Source organism: Rhinopithecus roxellana, chromosome 16, assembly GCF_007565055.1.
Source record: "Rhinopithecus roxellana isolate Shanxi Qingling chromosome 16, ASM756505v1, whole genome shotgun sequence".
NCBI lineage: Eukaryota > Metazoa > Chordata > Mammalia > Primates > Cercopithecidae > Rhinopithecus > Rhinopithecus roxellana.
This window is the reverse complement of record NC_044564.1, coordinates 19,182,577-19,206,000: the sequence shown is the minus strand read 5'-3', so window position 1 is coordinate 19,206,000 and position 23,424 is coordinate 19,182,577. Positions and strand designations below refer to the sequence as shown.

The following is a 23,424-nucleotide window of genomic DNA, read 5'->3' as shown; positions in this document are numbered from 1 at the left end:
GCACCACCACACCCAGCTAATTTCTTTAAAATTTCTTATAGAGACAGGGTGTTGCTTTGTTGTCCAGGCTGGTCTTGAACTCCTGGGCTCAAGTAATCCTCCCACCTTGGGTCTCCCAAAATGCTGAGATTACAGGCCTGAGCCACTGTGCCCAGACAGTTCTGTTATTTTAAAATCATTCTTAGCACCAACTAGAAGCTAAAAAGGGCCCAGCATTCCTCCCAGCATTCATTCGGGAGGAACGAATTTCGGGATATTGGGGATGTCCGCAGGCTAGACTACTCCCTGTGCATCCAGAGAACAGTACCACCACATCACTCCTGGGCCAGCTGCCCAAGGCCCAGGCAGAGCTGGCACACAGGGGCAGCCCCTCCTAGGGAGTGCTGGCCTTCACTAGTCACTGCTGGGGCATTAACTTGGTGATCCCCAGGAGGAATCCTGCACAGGTCTGCTGGAGGGATCTGCAGGGCCTCTCCTATTGTCCCATCAGGCTGCCACAGCCCATCAACCCTCTGGACAGGAAGGCCTGGCCCCTTCCACACATGCCACCAGGCCCCTCAGGTCATCCTTTGAGCTCTCAGGGATTCCCTGAGAACCCCTGACCCTTAAGTGTTCAGCAGGCCCAGGCTGCAGGCACAACCATGCTCATCCACACATTGCCACTACCCACACTTCACTGGCAAGTCACAGTCTCCTAGATGTGGACAGCTCAAAGAGGGAGAGGCAATTAGAAGCTACCATTTAAAATAGTCACATGACAATGACAGCTTCAAGATTCCAAATTCCAAACCTCCTCAGTTGAAGTCAGGTTTTTTAGTTTTCTTCATTGTTTCTGCTGAGGCCATATGCCCTGAGTTGGCACTAGTCCTGCACTATTTTAAGCTGCAGTGGTGTGGGTTTTGCTAGCATCTTTGGTATATGATAATCTCTCTAGTTGGGTGGCTGGGGAGGGAGGGGGCAGGTTATAACTTGGCCTATTATTTATTTATTTATTTTGAGACAGTCTCACTCTGCTGCTCAGGCTGGAGTGCAGTGGCATGATCTTGGCTCACTGCAACCTCTGCCTCCTGGGTTCGTGTGATTCTCCTGCCTTAGCCTCCCGAGTAGCTGGGATTACAGGAGTGTGCCACCATGCCTGGCTGATTTAACAGGTCCACTCTTGATTTGCAAGTGCAATTGGACTTACATTCCTGCAACTTCAGAGAGAAAAATCAGCCCTGTGGCTAACAGCCCTCAATATATTCTCACTACTCCCCTTTTACAGATGAAGAAACAGAATTGGAACTTAAGTAACTCAGGAACTTGGGGGAGGTCAATCATTTGGCTAGTTTTTGTTTTGTTTTGTTTGAGATGGAGTTTCACTCTTGTTGCCCAGGCTGGAGTGCAATGGTGCGATCTCAGCTCACAGCAATCTCTGCCTCCCAGGTTCAAGCAATTCTCTTGCCTCAGACTCCTGAGTAGCTGGGATTACAGGCATGCGCCACTATGCCCAGCTAATTTTATATTTTTACTAGAGACAGGGTTTCTCCATGTTGGTCAGGCTGGTCTCAAACTCCTGACCTCAGGTGATCCACCTGCCTCAGCCTCCCAAAGTGCTGGGATTACAGGCATGAGCCATCATGCTCGGCTTACCTGGCTAGTTTGTAACAGGTGTGACCCTGATCAGATCTATGTGGTGCAGAGTCTTGCTCTAAATCATGAGTTGGATTTAGAGAAACATTAAACTGAGCAAAGAAAAAAAAAAAATCAGGGCCGGGCGCGGTGGTTCAAGCCTGTAATCCCAGCACTTTGGGAGGCCGAGACGGGTGGATCACAAGGTCAGGAGATCGAGACCATCCTGGCAAACAAGGTGAAACCCCGTCTCTACTAAAAATATGAAAAACTAGCTGGGCAAGGTGGCGGGCACCTGTAGTCCCAGCTGCTCGGGAGGCTGAGGCAGGAGAATGGCGTGAAACTGGGAGGTGGAGATTGCAGTGAGCTGAGATCCGGCCACTGCACTCCAGCCTTGGCTACAGAGCGAGACTCCGTCTCAAAAAAAAAAAAAAAAAAAAAAAGAAAAAAAATCAGATACAAAAACATATATACCATATGATTCTATTTATACAAAATTTCAAAACAGACAAAACTAACCTATGATGATAGAAACTGGATCAGTGATTGCCTGGGGCAAAAGGTAGAGCTATATTGCAGACAAGAAGGAACTTTCTGTGGTGTTGGAATGTTCTAGATCTTATCTGGGGTGGGGTTTAATCAGATGTATACACCTGTCAAATCGTGTGCACTGTATCTTTAAAGTATGTGCATTTTAACATATGTAAATTATACCTCAATAAAGTTGATTTTAAATCAGAATGAGGCCGGGCACGGTGGCTCACACCTGTAATCCCAGCACTTTGGGAGGCTGAGGCAGGCGGATCATGAGATCAGGAGTTCGAGACCAGCCTGGCCAACATGGTGAAACCCTATCTCTACTAAAAATACAAAAATTAGCTGGGTGTGGTGGCAGGCGCCTGTAATTCCAGCTACTGAGGAGGCTGAGGCGGGAGAGCCACCTGAACCTGGGAGGCGGAGACTGCAGTGAGCTTAGATCACACCACTGCACTCCAGCCTGGGCGACAGAGCAAGACTCCATCAAAAAAAAAAAAAAAAGAAAAGAAAAAGATGTTGGCTGTTGGCAAGGGTGTGAATAAACTGGAGGCCCGTGCACCGTTGGTGGGAATGTGAAATGGTGCAGCAGAGGCAGAATGCAGTTTGGCAGTTCCTCAAGAACTGTAAAATAGCACTACACTATTGAGCGATCCACATCTGGGTCTATACCCAAACACACTAAAAGCAGCAACTCAAAGAAATATTTGTGCACCCATGTTCATAGTTGCATTATGTGCAACAGCCAAAAGACGATGCAAACCAAGTGCCCATCAATAAGTAGACAAAATATGATATATCCATACAATGAAACACGATTCAGCCTAAAAAAGGAAATTCTGACACATGCTACAACATGAACCTTAAAGACATCTGCTCAGTAAAACAAGTCAGGCTGGGTGAGGTGGCTCATGCCTGTAATCCCAACACTTTGGGAGGCTGATGCAGGCGATCACTTGAGGTCAGGAGTTCAATACCAGCCTGACCAACATGGTGAAACCTCGTTTCTACTAAAAACACAAAAATTAGCCAGGCATGGTGGCAGGAGCTTGTATTCCCAGCTAGTAGGGAGGCTGAGGCAGGAGAATCACTTGAACCCGGGAGGCAGAGGTTGCAGTGAGCCAAGATCGCGCCATTGCACTTCAGCCTGCGCAACAAGAGCAAAACTCCATCTCAAAAAAAAAAAAAAAAAAAAAAAAAAAGGCAGTAACTTCTCTGAAAATATTTGCTGAATGGCCCAAAAACACAAAGTTATAAAACACTGTTAGAGCATGTTAGGTGGCTTATGCCTGTAATTCCAACACTTCTAGAGGCCGAGGCAGGAGGACTGCTTTAGCCCAGGAGTTTGAGATCAGCCTGGGCAACATGGTGAAACCCCATCTCTACAAAAAAATTTAAGAGTTTAATAATAGTTTTTTTTTTTGAGATAGATCTGTCGCCCGGGCTGGAGTGCAGTGGCCGGTTCTCAGCTCACTGCAAGCTCCGTCTCCCGGGTTTCCACCATTCTCCTGCCTCAGCCTCCGGGGTAGCTGGGACTACAGGCGCCCGCCACCTCGCCCAGCTAGTTTTTTGTATTTTTAGTAGAGATGGGGTTTCACCGTGTTAGCCAGGATGGTCTCGATCTCCTGACCTCGTGATCCGCCCGCCTCGGCCTCCCAAAGTGCTGGGATTACAGGCTTGAGCCACCGCGCCCGGCTCAAAAAAAAAACTATTATTAAACTCTTATTTTGATGAAACAATGTGTTTTGGGCCTAGAGAAAGGATGCTATTATCATCTCTGGAGGATAGGGTCAAGTGATTTATATTTCCTTTTTGCTTTTCTGCATTTTCTGTAATGAACTTGTGTTGCCTTTTTTTTTCTTCCTATCCTTGCTTCCTGAATGACTGTGTTACAATCACTCTCATCTAATAATCTAATACGGTCAGTCACAGTGGCTCACACCTGTAATCCTCGTGCTTCTGGGAAGTTGAGAAGGGAGGATTCCTTAAGCTCAAGGCTGCAGTGAACTAGGATCGTGCCACTCACTACAGCCTGGGCAACAGGGCAAGACCCCGTCTCTAAAACAAAATCAAAATCAAAAAACAACAAAAAATGCTTTTCCTCTCAAAAGTCCCCTCTCTCTCACTAGAGAGACAGCTGTTTTCCTTTCTTTCTCTTTCTTTTGCCTGTTAAACCTCTGATCCTGAAAACAAAAACAAACAAAAAAGAATACCTAAATTGGTTACTTTTAATGGATTTTCAAGTTTCCAAAATAAGAAAAGAAGAAGAGTATCTGGCTTCCTACGTATGTTGCTCTTCCCCAAACCCCTGAGGGTACCACAGGGGACAGAACCTCCGTCCCCTGGAACTCTCCAGGCCCCCGTGCCAGGCACTGCCCTGAGCCTACACAGGGTGGTTTTCAGAGAAGGGGTGGGAGCATCTGAGTGATCCCAGAAGTCCCCAAAGCTGCTACCTGGATGGCTCCCAAGCACACCTCTCCAGGTGACTCACTTGGACCAAGATGTGCCCTCAACACGTGTTTTTTGTATTTTTATCTATTTATTTATTTAGAGACCAGGTTATGAGACTGGCTAATTATTGTATTTTTGGCAGAGACAGGGTTTTGCCGTGTTGCCCAGGCTGTCTTGAACTCCTGAGCTCAAGCGATCTGCCCACCTCCGCCTCCCGAAGTGCTATATTACACACATGAGCCACCACAACCGGCCCTCTCAATATTCATTTTTGCCTCATTTACCTCCATATTGCATTCAAATTTTTCATCTTCTCCTACTTGTCCTGAAAATTTTAAAGGCATTTTTGTCTGGCTTTAATAAATTTGATATATGCCTCTATAGAAGCTGGAGACAGACACAGACATAAAATGAAATAAAAATCACCTGTAATCCTGCTGTACAGGAAAAAAATATGGATACCTTTTTGGTTTTGGTAAGTCTTACTTACATGTACAAACATATATATATATTTTTTTGAGACAGAGGCTCGGTCTGTCACCCAGGCTGGAGTGCAGAGGTGCAATCTTGACTGAGCTCAATCTCCAAGTTCAAGCCACCCTCTCATCTCAGCCTCCCGATTAGCCAGGACTGCAGGCATGCACTGCCACGCCTGGCTTTTTTAATTTTTCTTTTGTAGAGACAGGGTTTCGCCATGATGCCCAGATTGGTCTGGAACTCCTGGGTTCAAGCAATCTGACTGCCTTGGCCTCTCAAAGTACTGGGATTACAGGTGTGAGCCACCAGGAATGTGAATCTTTGACTAAATCTTTTTGTTTTTTTGAGATGCAGTTTTCACTCTTGTTGCCCAGGCTGGAGCGCAGTGGTGCAATCTCGGCTTACTGCAACCTCCACCTCCCGGGTTCAAGCAATTCTCCTGCCTCAGCCTCCTGAGTAGTTGAGAATACGAGCACGCACCACCACATCCGGCTAATCTTTTTGTACTTTTAGTAGAGATGAGGTTTCACCATGTTGGCCAGGCTGGTCTCAAACTCCTGACCTCAGGTGATCCGCCTGCCTCAGCTTCTCAAGTGCTGGGATTACAGGTATGAGTCACTGCGCCCAGCCTGTTTTTTTTGTTGTTGTCGCTGTTGAGATGGAGTCTTAGTCTATCGCCTAGGCTGGAGTGCAGTGGCATGATCTCTGCTCACTGCAAACTCCGCCTCCTGGGTTCAAGTGTTTCTCTTGCCTCAGCCTCTTGAGTAGCTGGGATTACAAGCACCTGCCATCACACCCAGGTAATTTTCGTATTTTTAGTAAAGACGAGGTTTCACCACGTTGGCCAGGGTCGTCTCGAACTCCTGACCTCAAGTGATCAGTCCACCGCGACCTCCCAAAGTGCTGGGAGCACAGGTGTACACCACCACACCCAGCCTACATCTTTGACCAGAAAAAAAAAAAAAATCTATTGGTCAAAATGTGTGCTTTGAAGGCTCTACATAGATACTGATAAGCTTCCCTTTAGAAAAAGCATCTACATTTATCTGCCTATCAGCAGTATATGAGTATGTGCAACATAGAAAGTTTAAGGTTTACTAACGTTTTTTAAATTAATGGTGAAAAATTATTTCTATTAAGGAAAAAGCGTGGGAGTACAGAAAACACTGGGTGTTTAATATTCCACACACAGGGTCAGGTGCGGTGGCTTACACCTGTAATCCCAGCTACTCAGGAGGCTGAGGCAGGAGAATCGCTTGAACCCAGCAGGTGGAGGGTGCAGTGAGCTGAGATCACGCCATTGCACTCCAGCCTGGGTGACAGAGCAAGACTCCGTCTCAAAAAAAAAAAAAAAAAGAAAAAGAAAAAGAAAAAAATTCTACACACAGGACCTAAAATATCTGAAGCATGGGGGTCGATAAGAGGGTGCACAACTCAACGGTCTGAAAGTTGTCATTTTGCTTTCTTTTGGTACCCAACCAATACTGACCATGTACCTCCTTAGGAATAGTGACTTGGGGTGCTGGGAAACAGCCAGGCATAGGCCCTGTTCTTGTAGGGCACAGAGTCCCATACTTCAACCTCAGGGTACTTGCAAGCAGACATTAGGGGGGTGATAATCACCACCAGCACCTCCTTTTCCTACACTCACCGAGGGTCAGCTGCTGCACATACATTATCCCGGGAGGTGACAGTCACTATGGAAGGAAATTACAGGGACAAGTAGCCCTGGGTTCATACCTCACTCTGCCCCTTCCAAGTCTGTGACTTTAGATAAACTGCTCAGTCTCCACATTCATAAAATGGGGACAATGGCAGCACCTAGGGTTACTGAGAAGATGAAGTGAGCCAATGCACAGTAAACACTAAGTTGAATGACTGAGGGCAGGGCTTCATGGACTTTCTGGGTGGCTCAGATTTTCTATTGATTTGCATGACAAGAATGCTCAAAAAATGTTTACTACTATAATTTGTGTCACTGGCTGTTTTATCATTAGGACACTGAAATTGGTAGGAATAGAAGTCACAGGCTCAAGGTCACTCAGAAGGGCACCCTCCATGAGACCACTCAGGGCTCTGCAGGCCAACCAGCCCAGCAACAAACCATGGTGATGGAGTCAGACACACGGCAGGGGACTCACGCACAGATTCTTGGTGCGCTTCTTGAGATTTTAGTTCACCTCCTGGTGCTTTTGACATCAAAGACAAAGCCAGGAAAGGCAACTTCATGGACTAGAGCAAACCCTTCGACAGCTTCCCTGTCCTGGGGCAGCCTGTGCTTCTGAACCCTCATTCCTGCTGAGCACTTTTGCTTCCCTGCAACTTGAAAATTCCTTTTCTCCACCAAGGCTGACAAACTGTTCCAGGCAAGACATGACAAGACATGACAAAGCTGGATCGTGGTTCAAGGTTGGGGGATGCCACAAAGAACATATCCAGGACAACCAGCATACCTGAGTGTGGACTGCCTATTAGATCGTAGTATTTGTTATGGCCTGAATTGTTCTCTCTCCCCCATTCATATGCTGAAGTTCTAACCACCAGGACCTCAGAATGTAATCATATTTGAAGATAATGTCTCTAAAGAGGTAATTAAGTTAAAAGAAGATCTTTAGGGCAGGCCCTAATCTAATCTTACTGGTATCTTTAATGAGATGACAAAATCTGGACTCACACAGAGGAAAGACCAGGCCAGGACACAGCAAGAAGATGGTCATCTGCAGGCCAAGGAAAGGGCCTTCAGAAGAACCAAACCTGTAGTCACCTTGATCTGAGACTTCCAGCCTCTAGAACTGTGAGAAAATAAATCTCTGTTGTTTAAGCCACCCAGTCTGTGGTACTTTGTTATGGCAGGTCTGGGAACAAACATATGATTCCATCAACGTGAAAGTTTCTAGGCCAGGTGCGGTGACTCACGCCTGTAATCCCAGCACTTTGGGAGGCTGAGGCTGGCGGATCACCTGAGATCAGCAGTTCGAGACAAACCTGGCCAACATGGTGAAACCCCGTCTCTACTAAAAACACAAAAATTAGCTGGGCATGGTCGTGGGCGCCTGTAGTCCCAGCTACTCAGGAGGCTGAGGCAGAAGAATCACTTGAACGCGTGAGGCAGAGGTTGCAGTGAGCCGAGATCACGCCGCTGCACTCCAGCCTGGGTGACAAGAGCAAGACTCTGTCTCAAAAAAAAAAAAAAAAGAAGAAGAAAGTTTCTAAAGGTGGAACTCACTCTCTGGTTATGTATGATAATGTTAATTCCTGCTGGGATATTCAGGGGAAAAGGACTGTCATGGCTGCAGCTTACTCCTACCTGAATCAGCAATAATTATGATAATAAGTAGAGAGATTAGAGCTAGAGTAGATAAGGCAAATGTTGTAATTGGTGAATCTAGGTGAGGGGTAAGTGGGAGTTCACTGTATTCTTCTTGTAACTTTAAAAGTTTGACTTTTAAAAAAAATAGATTCCCTTTCTCGCCTTTGAGGTAGGAGTAGGGAGGGGGCTTTCTGGGACAGGCAGCCCCATCGCAGGATCCAGGACCCAGCACCCACTGAGCCTCCAGGCCTAGTACCCAGGGCTTTGCTCACCCACCCTCTTGGGCAAGGGCGGCTGTTTTTCAACTCACAGAGGAAGAATGGAAAGTCCCAGACAGGAAGCAACACAGCAGGAAGCCAGCAGGTTGTGTCTGCTTTCCTCACTCTTCCCGTCCCACTTGTGCCTCTGTGCAAATATATGGAGTGTGCACAGCAGGCATTTCATAAAGGCTGAAAGGGAAAGACACCTGTGCAGCTGAAAGAACGTGCTCCAAGGTGCAGCCGCGCAGAGTAGGACCTACTGTGCGACAAGTCAGCAAGGTGCAGGGTGTGCCCCGCCCTCCTGGCCCACCAGAGCCTCCTCTCTTGGGGCAGGAGAGCACAGGATAGGAGGAGGAAGGCCTGAGACTTTCGGCAAAGAGCCCACCATTGCTGGCCCCAGGAGACCTACAAGATGCTTCGGGCTCATAAAGGCAGCTTTCCTTCCCTGGGCCTCCAGGGAGGGGGAAAGTGCCACTCCACCCACAGGCGCAAAGTGGAGGGGCAAGGCCTGAAGAGGGGCAGGGGAAGGACCAGCCAGCACAGACTGTGGGCCCAGGCAGGCAGCACATCTGGACCTGGCTGCCTCTGATGCCTGTTACTCATGGTTTCCCAGAGGTCCTGGCTACATCCTTCTCCTCCCAGCAAGGAACCAGTACCTCAGGATGGGGAGGGTGACACTTCTGGTCCTTCCACCCACACAACGATGCCCACAGTCCTGCCCACGTTGACCCCAACCACATTAGTCATCTCACACCCCCAGCCCTGTACAGGGTGTGTGCCCACCCCCTCCACATTCCCCTCTGGCCCTCACAGCACACACCCTTTCTCTCCTTCCTGCTGTCTTCACTCCACCTCCACACAACAGCATTCTCCCTAAGTCCCAGACACACCCACCCTTTCCCTTAACCCAGTCCTCACTCGGAGGCCACCATCCTGACTCTCGAAGCAGAGCCCTCAGGCCTCCTCATGCCTCCGCACCTCCACGATCTCTGCTGCCCACACACCTCTGTGGTTCCTCATTGCCCTGCCCCCTGCCCCATGGCCCTGAATACTGGAAGTGACACTACCATCTTAGTCTGGTGTTCTCACATATGACCTCACTGGGCCCTCACAACCACCCTGGGAGGTGGCAAGGTTCCAAACTAAATCTATCTCCATCACTAACGATGGAGACACCGAGGCTCAGAGAGGTGGAATAACTGGCTGAGGTCACACAGCTACTGAGTTGCAGAGACATAATTCAAACCCACGACTACCTGCCCTGAGGCCCGTGCTCTAAACGCTCAGCTCCATGATGTCACAAACAGCCCCAGCCTGCCTAGCATGGGGACGACCTTCACCTCCCCAAATCCAAACACGCACACTCCAAGGAAGCTTCCTCACAAGAGCCTCTTCTGAGTCATTCTTCAGAGCATTTTTCTGCTCAGCTTAACTTCCTTCAGTCTAGGATATGACAGTATCTCCCTGCAGCCCAAAGCCTGCTACCGCCCTTTGCTCTGAGCTCTGTCCGGAAGAATCCCTTAATTGGAGAAGGCACGGGCTTGGGGCTACCCTAGGCTGGAGCCAGTCACTGACCCAGGTCATTAAAAGCCTCACACTTGGTGGTAAGCATGAACAGAAACTCAGTCTTGAAGCTCAGACTAGAAACCTTAGAAAAAACTCATATTAGAGATGCAGAAGCTAAGAACTAGGAAAATCATGACTTCTGGGGCCTGAAATCAGATCCTCTCTGTTCAGGCAGCTGGCTTCCCCCACGCAATCTCAGAGTTTAGGGGGGTTTAGAAACCATGCATCTTCCCCTTAAGGCAGAACTCTGCTCTGTAAAAGCCCTATTGGGTTGTTCTCCAAACCCAGTTTGAGCAGTCATTGATGATAAAATCATCCTTTTGCCAGAGGGCAGCCCTAGTTGCTTCAAACCTAAGTCTTTACAATAATGGAAATTGGCTCTCCTGAAATTTCTATTTATTGAGCCCTGACTGCTCACTGAAGCCAAAGAGCACTGCCACTTTCCTGTCTTTAAATATTTGTTGTTGGCCAGGCACAGTAGCTCATACCTGTAATCTCAGCACTTTGGGAGGCAGAGGTGGGCGGATCATTCAAGGTCAGGAATTCGAGACCAGCCTGGCCAATATGGCGAAACCCGTCTCTACTAAAAATACAAAAATTAGCCAGGTGTGGTGGTGGGGACCTGTAATCCCAGCTACTCAGGAGGCTGAGGCAGGAGAAACACTTGAACCTGGGAGGCGGAGGTTGGAGTGACCCCAGATTGCACCACTGCACGCCAGCCTGGGCGACCGAGCGAGACTCCGTCTCAAAAAAAAAAAAAAAAAAATTGTCAACTTGCATGGTTTCTCCAAGTTTCCTCCTTCACACTAATGAGAACCATCTGGATATCTCTTTGTCTTGCTAAGGTAAAAAGCTAAGAAAAGCCTGGCTCTTTCATCACTATTAAATACTCCACAATCAGGACTTGAGTTCAGGGTGTACCCTCTAATAAAAGCCTTTGTAAAATAAAGTTCAAGCTTATAGACCCTTCAAACCACTGGGCAGCAACTGGAACCCAATCCTATCATTCAATTCACTGCTTTATCTGTCATGTTCACAACCAAATCCCAAACCAGAATGTGCTAATTTTAATTTGCAACTCAACCCTGCCACCCTCCCAGAGGTGATTTCCCTTACCTTGCTCTTTTTCTTTTCTGCAGTACTTAGCATCTTCTAACACACTTTACATACTTCACTATCAGAACATACACTCAACTAATCAGGGATCTTTTGTCTCTTTTGCTCACTGACTTATTTCAAGCACTTAGAACTGTGCCTGCTTCATATAGTAAACGCTAAGTATCTGTTGAATACATTGCTCCAATAAATACATTTATTGGATACTGACTATAGCTGGGCTGTGAACTGGATCACGTTGCTGGATCCCAAATCCACCTGGACATGAATGCTCCCTGAACTCTGAAACAAGCCAACATTTCATCTGGCTTCAGAAAGGAGCTAGGAAACCAACCTAAACCTAGGATGAATCTGTACATTTTTTTAAACAACTGAACTCCCAAACAAGACTAAGACCTTGGACTCATCTTTGAACTACATAGAACCTGTATTTCTGGGAGGGTCCTTTTGAGAGGCAGTCTCATCCTACCCTTAAAAGGGCCCAGTGAGACTTGGGCTGCAGTCTCTTTGCAAAGCCACTTACTGCCAGATTCATAGCTGCCACTTTTTCAACATTCCTTTTGCTAAACAGCACTCAATTAGATCTGCCACAGCACAGGTGGTGGGTATCACTGGGTCCTCTGGCCTCACAGAGCAAGGGTGGGGCAGCTCATCTGTACCCTGGGACTTTAGTTGAAGAGGAGGGTCCAGAAATGCCCCTGCCTTCTTGCCCTTTCCTTAGTAGTGTCCAGCACCCCCTGGCGGATGGGCTGCTTGATGGGCAGATTCAGAGCCACCTCTGAGAGCATGAGAGCTGCAGACGTTGACCCCTGGACTCCCGCAGCAATTCCCAAGGAGCCTCTCCATCATCTGACAGGGACTCTGCATCGAGTGAGTGCAGGTGCATCTGGGTTTGGCTGAACCGGTCTGCAGAGGGCAAGACTTTGAGACTTTAATATATGAATTTTGACCAAAGATAAAAGGCTGGTGCAAGAAGTCCTGAGTCTACTATTTTTTCCAGTCCAAGGAAGAGAAGAACAATCTCAGTGGAGACTGTTCCAGAGAAAACGTAAGGCATTCCAGAAATGCTGCCCTGCTTTGGAATGGTCTTCCCGAAGAGGGAACCCCAAACAGTCCCCATCAGCCCTTCCCCCCAGCCAATGAGATGTAACAGCAGCTGCAGCAGCAGCAAACATCTACTGCACTCGTACTGTGCCAGGCCCTGTGCAAACCGTGCTGCAGAGACTGACCTGCAACCAACTCCTGTTCCACCTCCTAGCTGTGTAACTTGAGGTACGCACTGCCCCTCAGAGACTACGCATTCTCATTTGTAAAACGAAAAACAATCTACCTCAAAGGATTGCTGGGAGAATTCAGTACGATTATGCTTTGCCCAGGGCCTGCCACATGGTAACTGCTTAATAAGAGGTAGATCTCAAAGTAAGGGATGACGCTGAGAAAAGGAAAACCACTGTTACTTAAGGGGTTCTTAAAAGTCCAAGAAGCCATTATTTATGCATTTAGGTATTTCCTAAGCGTTTGCTGATACCCGTTTTTCAAATAAACTTTATCCTCACAGTATCTTCGGGGGGGAAGAGGCAGAGGGTAGAGCGACAGACGTCCTGACCAAAGGAGGAAAACCAGGCCCGTGAAAGTCCAGGGGGGTGGCCAGCAAGCACCGAGGAGGAGCCCCCTGGCTCAAACCCTCCTGCGTGGCTTCAAAACATCAGACGCGCCCCTCCTCGCGGAGAGGCTGGGGGCCATTATTCGTGAGGCGGTCGGCGCTGGGACTCTAATTCAGCACCGCAGGGAAGTGGTCATCTTTTGTTCCTAAAGAAAAAAACGCACGTCAGGGCTCAGAGCCCGAGGAAAAAAAAGTCAGCGCCCGAGACGCGAGACGCCACGCGGATGCTTTCAACGCTAGGTCAGGCCCCGGCAGAAATAAAAGGGGGGCGGCCCTGGTTCTGGAAAAGCCACGAGCCTCCAGTGGGCTCAGAGTGGGGTGCTGGGGCCCTGGACGGCGACCGGAGGAGGGGAGAGGGGCGGCGGCGGGCGGGGGTCCCGGGCTCCGCTCACCTGGCCGCAGCGTCTGGCGTACCTGGCGAGGCCAGGCCCTGTCAGCCCGGAGCCGGGCTGGCGTCGCCAATGCTCTGAGAGGCCCGGCCCACAGATGCGGCCGGTGGCGGCCCGGAACTCACCTACGCTCGCAACCGCGCCGCCGCCGCCTGTCAGTCAAGCGCGCCCCCTCCGCTGCGCCGCGCAGGGTTGTGGGGTGGTCTGGCGACGCCCCACCTCCTTCCCTCCGCCGTCCAATCGGAAGAGGCTGACGCCAGGGGAGGGGCCGTGGCCACGCGGGCTGTGCGTGCCAGGGGCGGGGCCAGACGGGTCAGGCGCTCTGACCGCTCTGCGGCGCGCCGGAAGCAGCCTGGGCCGCTGGGCAGAGGCACGGCGGCTGGACAGTTGGGCGGTTGTCAGCATGCCGGTCGTCCGGAAGATTTTCCGTCGCCGCCGGGGCGACTCGGAGTCAGAGGAAGATGAGCAGGACTCAGAGGAGGTTCGGTGCGTTTGGGGCGGGGGTCCCATGGGCCTGGTAGAGAGAGACTTGCTTGGGGGACTCACCACCGGCTGGGCGCTTCGCTGACATTGTTAACTGAGCCCGGATGGTGGTTCCTTCTGCCGACGCAGAAGTTGAGGCTCAAGTGGTGAGGCCGCGGTCCCAAGCCCGCACAGTTGGGAGAGATGCCTCCGGGATGCGCAGTGGCTCTGACTCCCGGTGGGTCTAGGCACAGGGTCGTCCTCTGGACCACTGTGCTGGTAGCTCAGCAGCGGGGCTGGGATGCCCACGAAGGTGCCTTGTTGGTGGCTCTGTTAGCTTTGGATTCCGCGGGGAGTCACTCAGCCTATGCATTGCTCCTTCTTCTTTTTTTTAAAGATTAAAACTGGAAGAGACCAGAGAGGTACAGAACTTGAGGAAGAGGCCCAACGGGGTGAGGTGGGTACTACGGCGGGAGGAGGAGGCGGGGACGACAGACACATCCGCGTCCGGGTCGCTGTCGCAAATATCTCCTCAGACGTAGATTTTTCTCGAGACACTATACACTTTCCATTACCCAAATTGGAGAACAGCGTTCTTTGCAAATGTTTAACCAGGACCTGCCCTCAGCTGTGTCGTCTTGGAGTGTGCTCCGGAGATATAGAAACAGGTCACTAACTCGCGTTTTTTCTTAAAACCAGTTAATTGTGAAATGCATATCGATCGTTAAGAGTTTGTATAATTTAGAAAAGTATAGTCAAGACAATGAAAAGCACCCATAATTCTCCATTCCGGAAGTGACCAGTGTTAACATTTTTTTTTTTTCCTTGCAAAGCCACCCGAGAGTGCCATGGTATTAGTATTTAATACTCTTTCCAATCTGTTTTCTCTCTCTCTCTCTCTTTCTCAGATTGTGTACAACTTTCTATATACTTTTACTCCCTGTTCTTTTCAACTCATTATGACATTATAGGCATTCACCCATATTGTGGAGTATTTTTCAGAAAACCTTCTTAATGGCTGCGTAATATTCCACCAGATGTGTGCATCGTAATTTGTTAACAAATCCCCTATTTTGGGACATGTAGGTGATTTTGTAAATTTTTACTATCAAATAAGGTTGCAGTGTATATCCTTTTAAATTTATCTTGGCTGGGCGCGGTGGCTCACGCCTGTAATCCCAGCACTTTGGGAGGCCGAGGGGGCAGATCACGAGGTCAGGAGATCGAGGTCATCCTGGCTAACAGGGTGAAACCCCGCCTCCACTAAAAATACAAAAAATTAGCTGGGCATGGTGGCGGACGCCTGTAGTCCCAGCTACTGGGGAGGCTGAGGCAGGAGAATGGCGTGAACCCGGGAGGCAGAGCTTGCAAAGTGAGCAGAGATCGCGCCACTGTACTCCAGCCTGGGCAACAGAGCGAGACTCCATCTCAATTTAAAAAAAAAAAAATTATCTTTAGCTGCACTTTCCATGATGAGAGTACCTTAGAAATGAGATTTCCGGGCCAAGATAATGCCAAATGGCTTTACAGGAAAGTGGGACAGTGTACCACTTCACCACCAGCCCACCCTTCTTCCAGCATGTACGGTGCTTGTTGAGCCCTGTTTTATGCTTATAGGCTTTTCCAGCCGGCTTGCCTGCCCACCCTTCAAATCCCACCCTTGCACTAATGTTGCAATCCACATACCTGAGAGAGTTCCTCCTCATCTCTGAATTATGCCATTTCTCTCTCTCCCTCTCCCGTTTTTGGTTTTGCTCAGTGCTGTGGCCCTGCTGGTGGGAGAGAAGGTACAAGAGGAGACAACTCTAGTGGTAAGTTATGGGGTCTTCCCTGGGTAGTGATGGCAACCCTCCCTGCAGTGCTCTTCAGTGAGTGAGTATGCTTTACAAAAAAACAAATTCCACTACCATTTATTTAGATGCTTCCTCTTAACTGTGTTTGCTTTCCACAGGATGATCCCTTTCAGATGAAGACAGGTGGTATGGTGGATATGAAGAAACTGAAGGAAAGGGGCAAAGATAAGTAAGTGCAGGATAGGCTTATATGCAAATTCACCTTTAGCCGCTGCCTGGGTCTAGGTTCCCTCAGAGAACAGAGGCCTGTAGCAGCAGCATTAGTGGGACATCTCGAAGCAGGTTTTGTGCTTTGCAAAGGCTATGTTATTTAAAAACAAAGAAAACAGAAAGTCTTTAAAAGTTAACTTAGAGCCAAGCTGGTAGACTCCTTTTGTAAAAGTGTGTTGTAGGCATGATGACTGATGCCTATAATCCCAACACTTTGCCGGGCGTGGTGGCTCACGCCTGTAATCCCAGCACTTTGGGAGGCCGAGGTGGGCGGATCACAAGGTCAGGAGATCGAGACCACGGTGAAACCCCGTCCCTACTAAAAATACAAAAAATTAGCCGGGCGCGGTGGCGGGCGCCTGTAGTCCCAGCCACTCAGGAGGCTGAGGCAGGAGAATGGCAGGAACCCAGGAAGCGGAGCTTGCAGTGAGCCGAGATCGCGCCACTGCACTCCAGCCAGGGGGACAGAGCGAGACTCCGTCTCAAAAAAAAAAAAAAAAAAATCCCAACACTTTGGGAGGCTGAGGCTAGCTTGAGTCCAGGAGTTTAAGACCAACCTGGGCAACATAGTGAGACCCTTGTCTCTACAAAAAAAAAAAGAAATACATGTACATATATATGTACACACATGTACATGTGTACGTGTATATATACGTGTATGTGTGTATGTGTATCTCTGGGTGTGGTGGCATGTGCCTGTAGTCCCAGCAACTCAGGAAGTTAAAGTGGGAGAATTGCTTGAGTCAGGGAGGTTGAGGCTAGAGTGAGCCGTGATCACACCACTGCACTCCAGCCTGGGTGACAGAGAAAGACCCTGTCTCAAAAAAATAAAATAAGTGAACCCATGAGGGAAGTTTCATATAAAAACAATTAACAAAAATAATACATTCAGGCCAGCTGTGGTGGCTCATGCCTGTAATGCCAGCACTTCGGGAGGCTGAGGCAGGCGGATTACCTGAGGTCAGGAGTTCGAGACCAGCCTGACCAATATGGTGAAACACTGTCTCTTTTAAAAATACAAAAGTTGCCGGGCGCGGTGGCTCAAGCCTGTAATCCCAGCACTTTGGGAGGCCGAGACAGGCGGATCACGAGGTCAGGAGATTGAGACCATCCTGGCTAACACGGTGAAACCCTGTCTCTACTAAAAATACAAAAAATGAGCCAGGCGAGGTGGCAGGCGTCTGTAGTCCCAGCTACTCGGGAGGCTGAGGCAGGAGCATGGCGTAAACCCGAGAGGCGGAGCTTGCAGTGAGCTGAGATCCGGCCACTGCACTCCAGCCTGGGCGACAGAGCGAGACTCCGTCTCAAAAAAAATAAATAAATAAAAAATAAAAATACAGAAGTTAGCCGGGCGTTGTGGTGGGTGCCCGTAATCCCAGCTACTCAGGAGGCTGAGGCAGGAGAATTGCTTGAACTCGGGAGGCGAGGTTGCAGTGAGCTGAGATCGCGCCACTGTACTCCAGCCTGGGCGACAGAGTGAGACCCATCTCAATAAATAAATAAATTAGGCCGGGCGCGGTGGCTCAAGCCTGTAATCCCAGCACTTTGGGAGGTCAAGATGGGCAGATCACGAGGTCAGGAGATCGAGACCATCCTGGCTAACACGGTGAAACCCCGTCTCTACTAAAAAATACAAAAAACTAGCCGGGCGAGGTGGCGGGCGCCTGTAGTCCCAGCTACTCCGGAGGCTGAGGCAGGAGAATGGCATAAACCCGGGAGGCGGAGTTTGCAGTGAGCTGAGATCCAGCCACTGCACTCCAGCCCGGGCGACAGAGAGAGACTCCGTCTCAAAAATAAATAAATAAATAAATCAAATAAATCAAATAATTCAAAAGTTTAAAAAATAAAAGTACACTGTGTACTTTTGTGACAACTATATAGCATTTATATTGAATTAGGTATTAAAAGTAATCTAGAGATGATTTAAAGCAGATGGTAGTATGTGCGTAGACTAGATGCAGATATTACACTATTTTATATAAGGGACTTAGTAGTATGTGTGTAGACTAGATGCAGATATTACACTATTTTATATAAGGGACTTCACTATCTGCAGATTTCGGTATCCTTGAGGGGGCACTAGAACCAATCGCCCATGGATACCTAAGGATAAGTGTATCCACTCAATCCTTGGAGGTATCACTAGCAGCCAACAGTTTGCTTGCATATATTTCTAGAGTTTCTTTCATTTACATGTTATACTATAGCTTTTTTTTTTCGCCAACCATAAATGGTATATTATAAATGCTTGTGTCTTTGTTTTCTTCTTAGAACATAAAACTCAGCTTCACTGAGTTGTGACTTGAAAGCTCTTTCTTACTGTTCTCTCCCTTCAGGATCAGTGAAGAGGAGGACCTGCACCTGGGGACATCGTTTTCTGCAGAAACCAACAGACGGGATGAGGATGCAGACATGTAAGTGTCAGTCTGTTTGGCTATGAGCAATTGGGGCTGGACCCCAGTCAGAGTCCAAGATATTTAGTCAACAGATGACATTTCTAGAATTTTCTAGAAGATGTCAAAGTTGGCCCCTCTGTTTCTACCTCCCAGCTTAAGAACTTTGAAAACCTCCTAAAAGGTCTTTTCAGGCTGGGCATGGTGGTTCTCGCCTATAATCCCAGCACTTTGGGAGGCCGAGGCAGGCAAATCACCTGAGGTGGGGAGGTGACCAGACTGACCAACATGGAGAAACCCCGTCCCTACTGAAAATACAAAATTAGCCGGATGTGGTGGTGGGCACCTGTAATCCCAGCTACTCGGGAGGCTGAGGCAGGAGAATCGCTTGAACCTGGGAGGTGGAGGTTGTAGTAAGCTGAGATCTCGCCATTGCACTCCAGCCTGGGCAACAAGAGTGAAACTCCATCTCCGAAAACAAAAAATAAAACTTCTTTTCAAAGGTGGTTTCATGACTAGTAATATTTCCCCAAAACATTGCAGGGATAAAACATGGACTTGCCTACTTTTTATTTAGCCAACAAAGCTGTTGGCAAACTATCATCTTTTTGTCTTCAAAGAACCTGTACATCCTAACACCATTAGATTAGAGGGACATAACCTCATAGGTTGGTGCTTCTTTAACTGGAAAATTTCTAACTTGATGAAAAAACTCAAGTTATTTTGTATTTTTCTGGTTTCTCCATGGACCGTCACTGGTCTGTGGGCCAGTGTTGGGGACCACTAATTTAGAGGAGACCTGGTGTGTGTTTCCCGCCCCTCCCTGAGCCCTGTGGGTTTCTCACTTCAGGATGAAGTACATTGAGACAGAGCTAAAGAAGAGGAAAGGGATCGTGGAACATGAGGAACAGAAAGTTAAGCCAAAGAATGCAGAGGACTGTCTTTATGAACTTCCCGAAAACATCCGTGTTTCCTCAGCAAAGAAGACTGAGGAGATGCTTTCCAACCAGATGCTGAGTGGCATTCCTGAGGTGGACCTGGGCATCGAGTATGTTTGAGACCCATAGGCAGAAGACACAGTGCTTTCCGGTTAAAAGTTATGGGGGACAGGCCAGGCGCGGTGGCTCATGCCTGTAATCCCAGCACTTTGGGAGGCTGAGGTGGGTGGATCACAAGGTCAGGAGTTCAAGACCAGCCTGGCCAAGATGGTGGAACCCCATCTCTACTAAAAATACAAAAATTAGCTGGGCATGGTGGCGGGCACCTGTAATCCCAGCTACTTAGGAGTCTGAGGCAGGAAATTGCTTGAACCCGGGAGGTGGAGGTTGCGGTGAGCCAAGATCATGCCACTGCACTCCAGTCTGGCGACAGAATGAGACTCTATCTCAAAAGAAAAAAAAATTTATGAGAGACAGGTGTGGTGGCTTACGCCTATAATCCCAGTACTTGGGAGGCCAAGGCAGGAGGATCACATGAGGCCAGGAGACCAGCCTGAGAAATATAGTGAGACTCCTGTCTCTACAAAAAATTTAAAAAATTAGCTGGGCTCTCACTTGAGCTCAGAGTTGAGGCTACAGTGAGCCATGATTGCACCACTGCATACCAGCCTGGGTGACAAAGTAAGACCCTGTCTTTTTTTTTTTTTTTTTTTTTTTTTTTTTAAAAAAAAAAGGCTAGACATGGTGATTTGTGCCTGTTATCCTAGCTCTTTGGGAGGCAAAGGTGGAAGGATCACTTCAGCCCAGGAGTTCGAGACCAGCCTGGGCAGTGTAGTGAGACCCCATGTTCTTATCTGTGTCCTTAGAATCCTACAAATACAAACGAGATTGTCTCTGGCAGGTTGTTGCTAGAAGTTTTGCTGAAGGCTTGGCCAGAGTAGTAAGGGCCCCTGGCTGCTGAAAGCAAAAGTGGTTCTTTAGCTTCTGTTGACAGCTGTATCAGGCCCTTTATTCTTCTGTTTTCTTCTAGCAGGAGCCATGTTAAAGGCTCACCCACCCCTTCTCCCCATGATCCTTCTTAAAACAAAATATCCACTTTAAGAGGGGATTGTCATGGAAGAAGTGCAATTGTCAGAATAATCTTTTGGTACAGTAGAAAGTTGGGAGGCTTCTAGGCTCTTTTCCGGCCTTACAAACTTTGAGCCTTAAGCATTTTACTTCTCTGAAGCTCAATTTGCTCTTGATCAGAAGAGCAGAGTAACTGTGGTTCTCTGACGGCCGTGAGAGTTCCATGAGAATGTGACTACAAGTGTGCTTGGTAAACTGGAGAGCTGTGTCCCAGGACACATGATTTTCTTATGTCCTGCTGGGCTGCCAGCCTCACCACTCACATCTGAGTAGTAAGGTGCTATCATCTTCTAAGTGGTGTGGTTTCTTTCTCTCCATAGTGCTAAAATTAAAAATATAATTTCCACGGAGGATGCCAAGGCCCGTCTGCTGGCAGAGCAGCAGAACAAGAAGAAAGACAGCGAGACCTCCTTCGTGCCTACCAACATGGCTGTGAATTACGTGCAGCACAACAGATGTAAGCCCCTCAGGGAGAGCGGTCTTGCCCCCTTTCCCTTATTTGGGCTGAGGTCCCTAGGAACCTCATGTTCCGTCTAACGTGTCCCCTGGTCTCTTTGGGTCCAGTTTATCATGAAGAGCTCAACGCACCCATACGGAGAAACAAAGAAGAGCCCAAGGCCCGGCCCTTGAGAGTAGGCGACACGGAGAAGCCAGAGCCTGAGCGTGAGTGCAACAAAGGCCTCGGGGCTGCCTGGAGAGCTCAGCTCTGTGGTGGCCCATGGAGGCAGGGTGCAGCGGGGGACAGTGTGGAGGTTGGCACTGAAGCTGGGGCATCTGGGTTCCAGTCCATGCTCTGGACCATGACTATGTGCCTTCCCCTTTCTAAGCCTCAGTTTCCTCATGGGAATCCTAATAAAACCTACCTGTTAGGATTGCTCTGAGAATTCAGTATCAAGCATACTATCTCATATTCTCAAGCACAGTAGAGACTCAAGAAGTCAGAAAATTTCAGTAAGGACAAATAAAAGCTACTCATAAGGTTAGCTGAGTGCAGTGCCTCACACTTGTAGTCTCAGCTGCTGGGGAAGCTGGGGCAGGAGGATCACTTGAGACTGAGAGTTCAAGGCTGCAGTGAGCTATGACTGGATGACTATACTCTAGCCTGTGTGACAGAATGAGACCACATCTTTTTTTTTTTTAAGAAAAGAAAAAGGTATTGGCCAGGCTCAGTGGCCCACACTTATAATTCCAGCACTTTGGGAGCTAAGGCAGGCAGATCACCTAAGGTCAGGAGTTCGAGACTAGCCTGGCCAACATGGTGAAACCCCATCTCTACTAAAAATATGAAAATTAGCCAGGCATCATGGCAGGTGCCTGTAATCCCAGCTACTCAGGAGGCTGAGGCAAGAGAACCGCTTGAACCCGGGAGGTGGAGGTTGCAGTGAGCTTAGATCATGCCATTACACTCTAGCCTGGGCAACAGGGTGAAACTCCATCTCAAAATAAGAAAACAAAAAAAAAAAAGACAAATAAGTATCTACGGAGGCCCTACTGTGTTCACTGGATTAGGCGCTGGGGCTCCTGTGGGGAAGGAAACAGGCAGTTGTCTTTGCCTACATGGAGTAAAGTCTAGCAGTGGGTTCCAGCATGGCAAACCACCTTTCCCATTATTTTCCTTCTCAGGGTCCCCTCCTAACCGCAAGCGTCCTGCTAACGAGAAGGCAACTGATGACTATCATTATGAGAAGTTCAAGAAAATGAATAGGCGGTACTGAGCTGTGCAGAGTGGGATGTAAATAGCGCCTTCCTCTCCCTATATCCCTCCCATGAAACACGGCTTCCTGGCCGGGCGCGGTGGCTCAGGCCTGTAATCCCAGCACTTTGGGAGGCCGAGGCGGGCGGATCACCTGAGGTCGGGAGTTTGAGACCAGCCTGACAAACATGGAGAAACCCTGTCTCTACTAAAAATACAAAAAAGTTAGCCAGGCGTGGTGGCACATGCCTGTAGTCCCGGCTACTCAGGAAGCTGAGGCAGGAGAATCACTTGAACCCGAGAGGCAGAGGTTGCGGTGAGCCGAGATTGTACCATTGCACTCTAGCCTGGGCAACAAGAGCGAAACTGTCTCAAAAAAAAAGGAAAGAAAAATGGCTTCCTGGACAGAGCGTGCTCATTTGCTAGCGAACAGTTCCAGAAACAGGCCTTATTAGTCCTCCTGCTTACCTGCTGGATTTTTCAGGCACTAAATTTATAACTTTTTAAAACAAAACAATGTGTAATTTTCCATTTGGGGGCAAACTCTATTCTTGTGAGCATTATTAAATCTTGTTTGTAAATACATTGTCTTTCTCTTAATATTTGCTCTGGGTCAGGAAGAAACTGTTCACGGTGTGATAATATCCTTTAGATTGTGCTTTCATTATTATAGATGCATCATGTCTTCTGCTTTCACATATCTGGGATGGGGTCAGAAATGCATCCTCCATTGATTAGAGTGGGTCCAACTGACAGAAAAATCTAGGATGAGATCAGAAGGATACTGGTGTTTTCTGACTTTTACAAAATTACTTGTTTTCATTAAAAAAGAAAAAGCATAAACTATGTTTCTTATTACTATTAGAATTTAATTATTAAATTTCAAAATGAATCCAACCATATTGTTTGTATTATGTTTCCTTATACCAACATCAGGTAATGTTTTCAAAGCCCATGGTTTGGGTAGCTTAAATGTAAAATTGAATTGCTGAGATGGATTTTCTCATTTATTTCAAATGTCATAGACATGCTGCAACCTGCTAACTGTCAAGTACCTTCTTACCTATGCCCTCATTTTTCCTGAGGCATCCACATGGGTCCGGAATAGGAAAGAGCAGATTGGCTTACGGGCGGATTTAGAGCAGATATTGTGGTTATGGTGGTTTGGCCCAGGAGTCACATCTGAGCCCAGCTCACAGCTTACTAATTGTGTCCTTGGACAGATCCTTTTCACTCTTAGCCTCAGTTTTCTCATCTGTAAAGTGGAGATTTTTTTTTCCTCCTCCGCTTGAATGTGGTCAGTGAAGGCAGGAACCATGTGTGCCTAATTTTTAAATTTGAAACCCCAGGGCATAGCCCACAATCTGACA

The 23,424-nt window shown here is 48.2% G+C and overlaps 2 protein-coding genes across 4 annotated transcripts in view; one reads left to right on the top strand and one right to left on the bottom strand.

Moving 5' to 3' along the window:
• Window positions 1–14,304, bottom strand: part of USP20 (ubiquitin specific peptidase 20) — a 46,030-nt gene extending 31,726 nt beyond the window's left edge. Inside the window, exon 1 of one of the 3 annotated variants that reach the window (XM_030920299.1) lies at window positions 13,924–14,304. The gene's annotated coding sequence lies outside the window, so the exon portion shown is untranslated. Of the gene's footprint in view, window positions 1–13,380; window positions 13,708–13,923 lie in introns of those variants that run through there. The other 2 variants (XM_010360936.2, XM_010360937.2) reach the window with 2 other exon arrangements.
• C16H9orf78 (chromosome 16 C9orf78 homolog) lies at window positions 13,673–22,951 on the top strand. Its single transcript, XM_010360935.2, has 9 exons — window positions 13,673–13,863; window positions 14,237–14,296; window positions 15,599–15,650; window positions 15,791–15,861; window positions 18,239–18,316; window positions 19,146–19,343; window positions 20,682–20,818; window positions 20,926–21,024; window positions 21,985–22,951. The coding sequence occupies exons 1-9, from the start codon at window positions 13,781–13,783 to the stop codon at window positions 22,074–22,076; spliced, it is 870 nt and encodes a 289-aa protein (XP_010359237.1). The 5' UTR covers window positions 13,673–13,780; the 3' UTR covers window positions 22,077–22,951.
• Window positions 22,952–23,424: the final 473 nt, after the last annotated feature.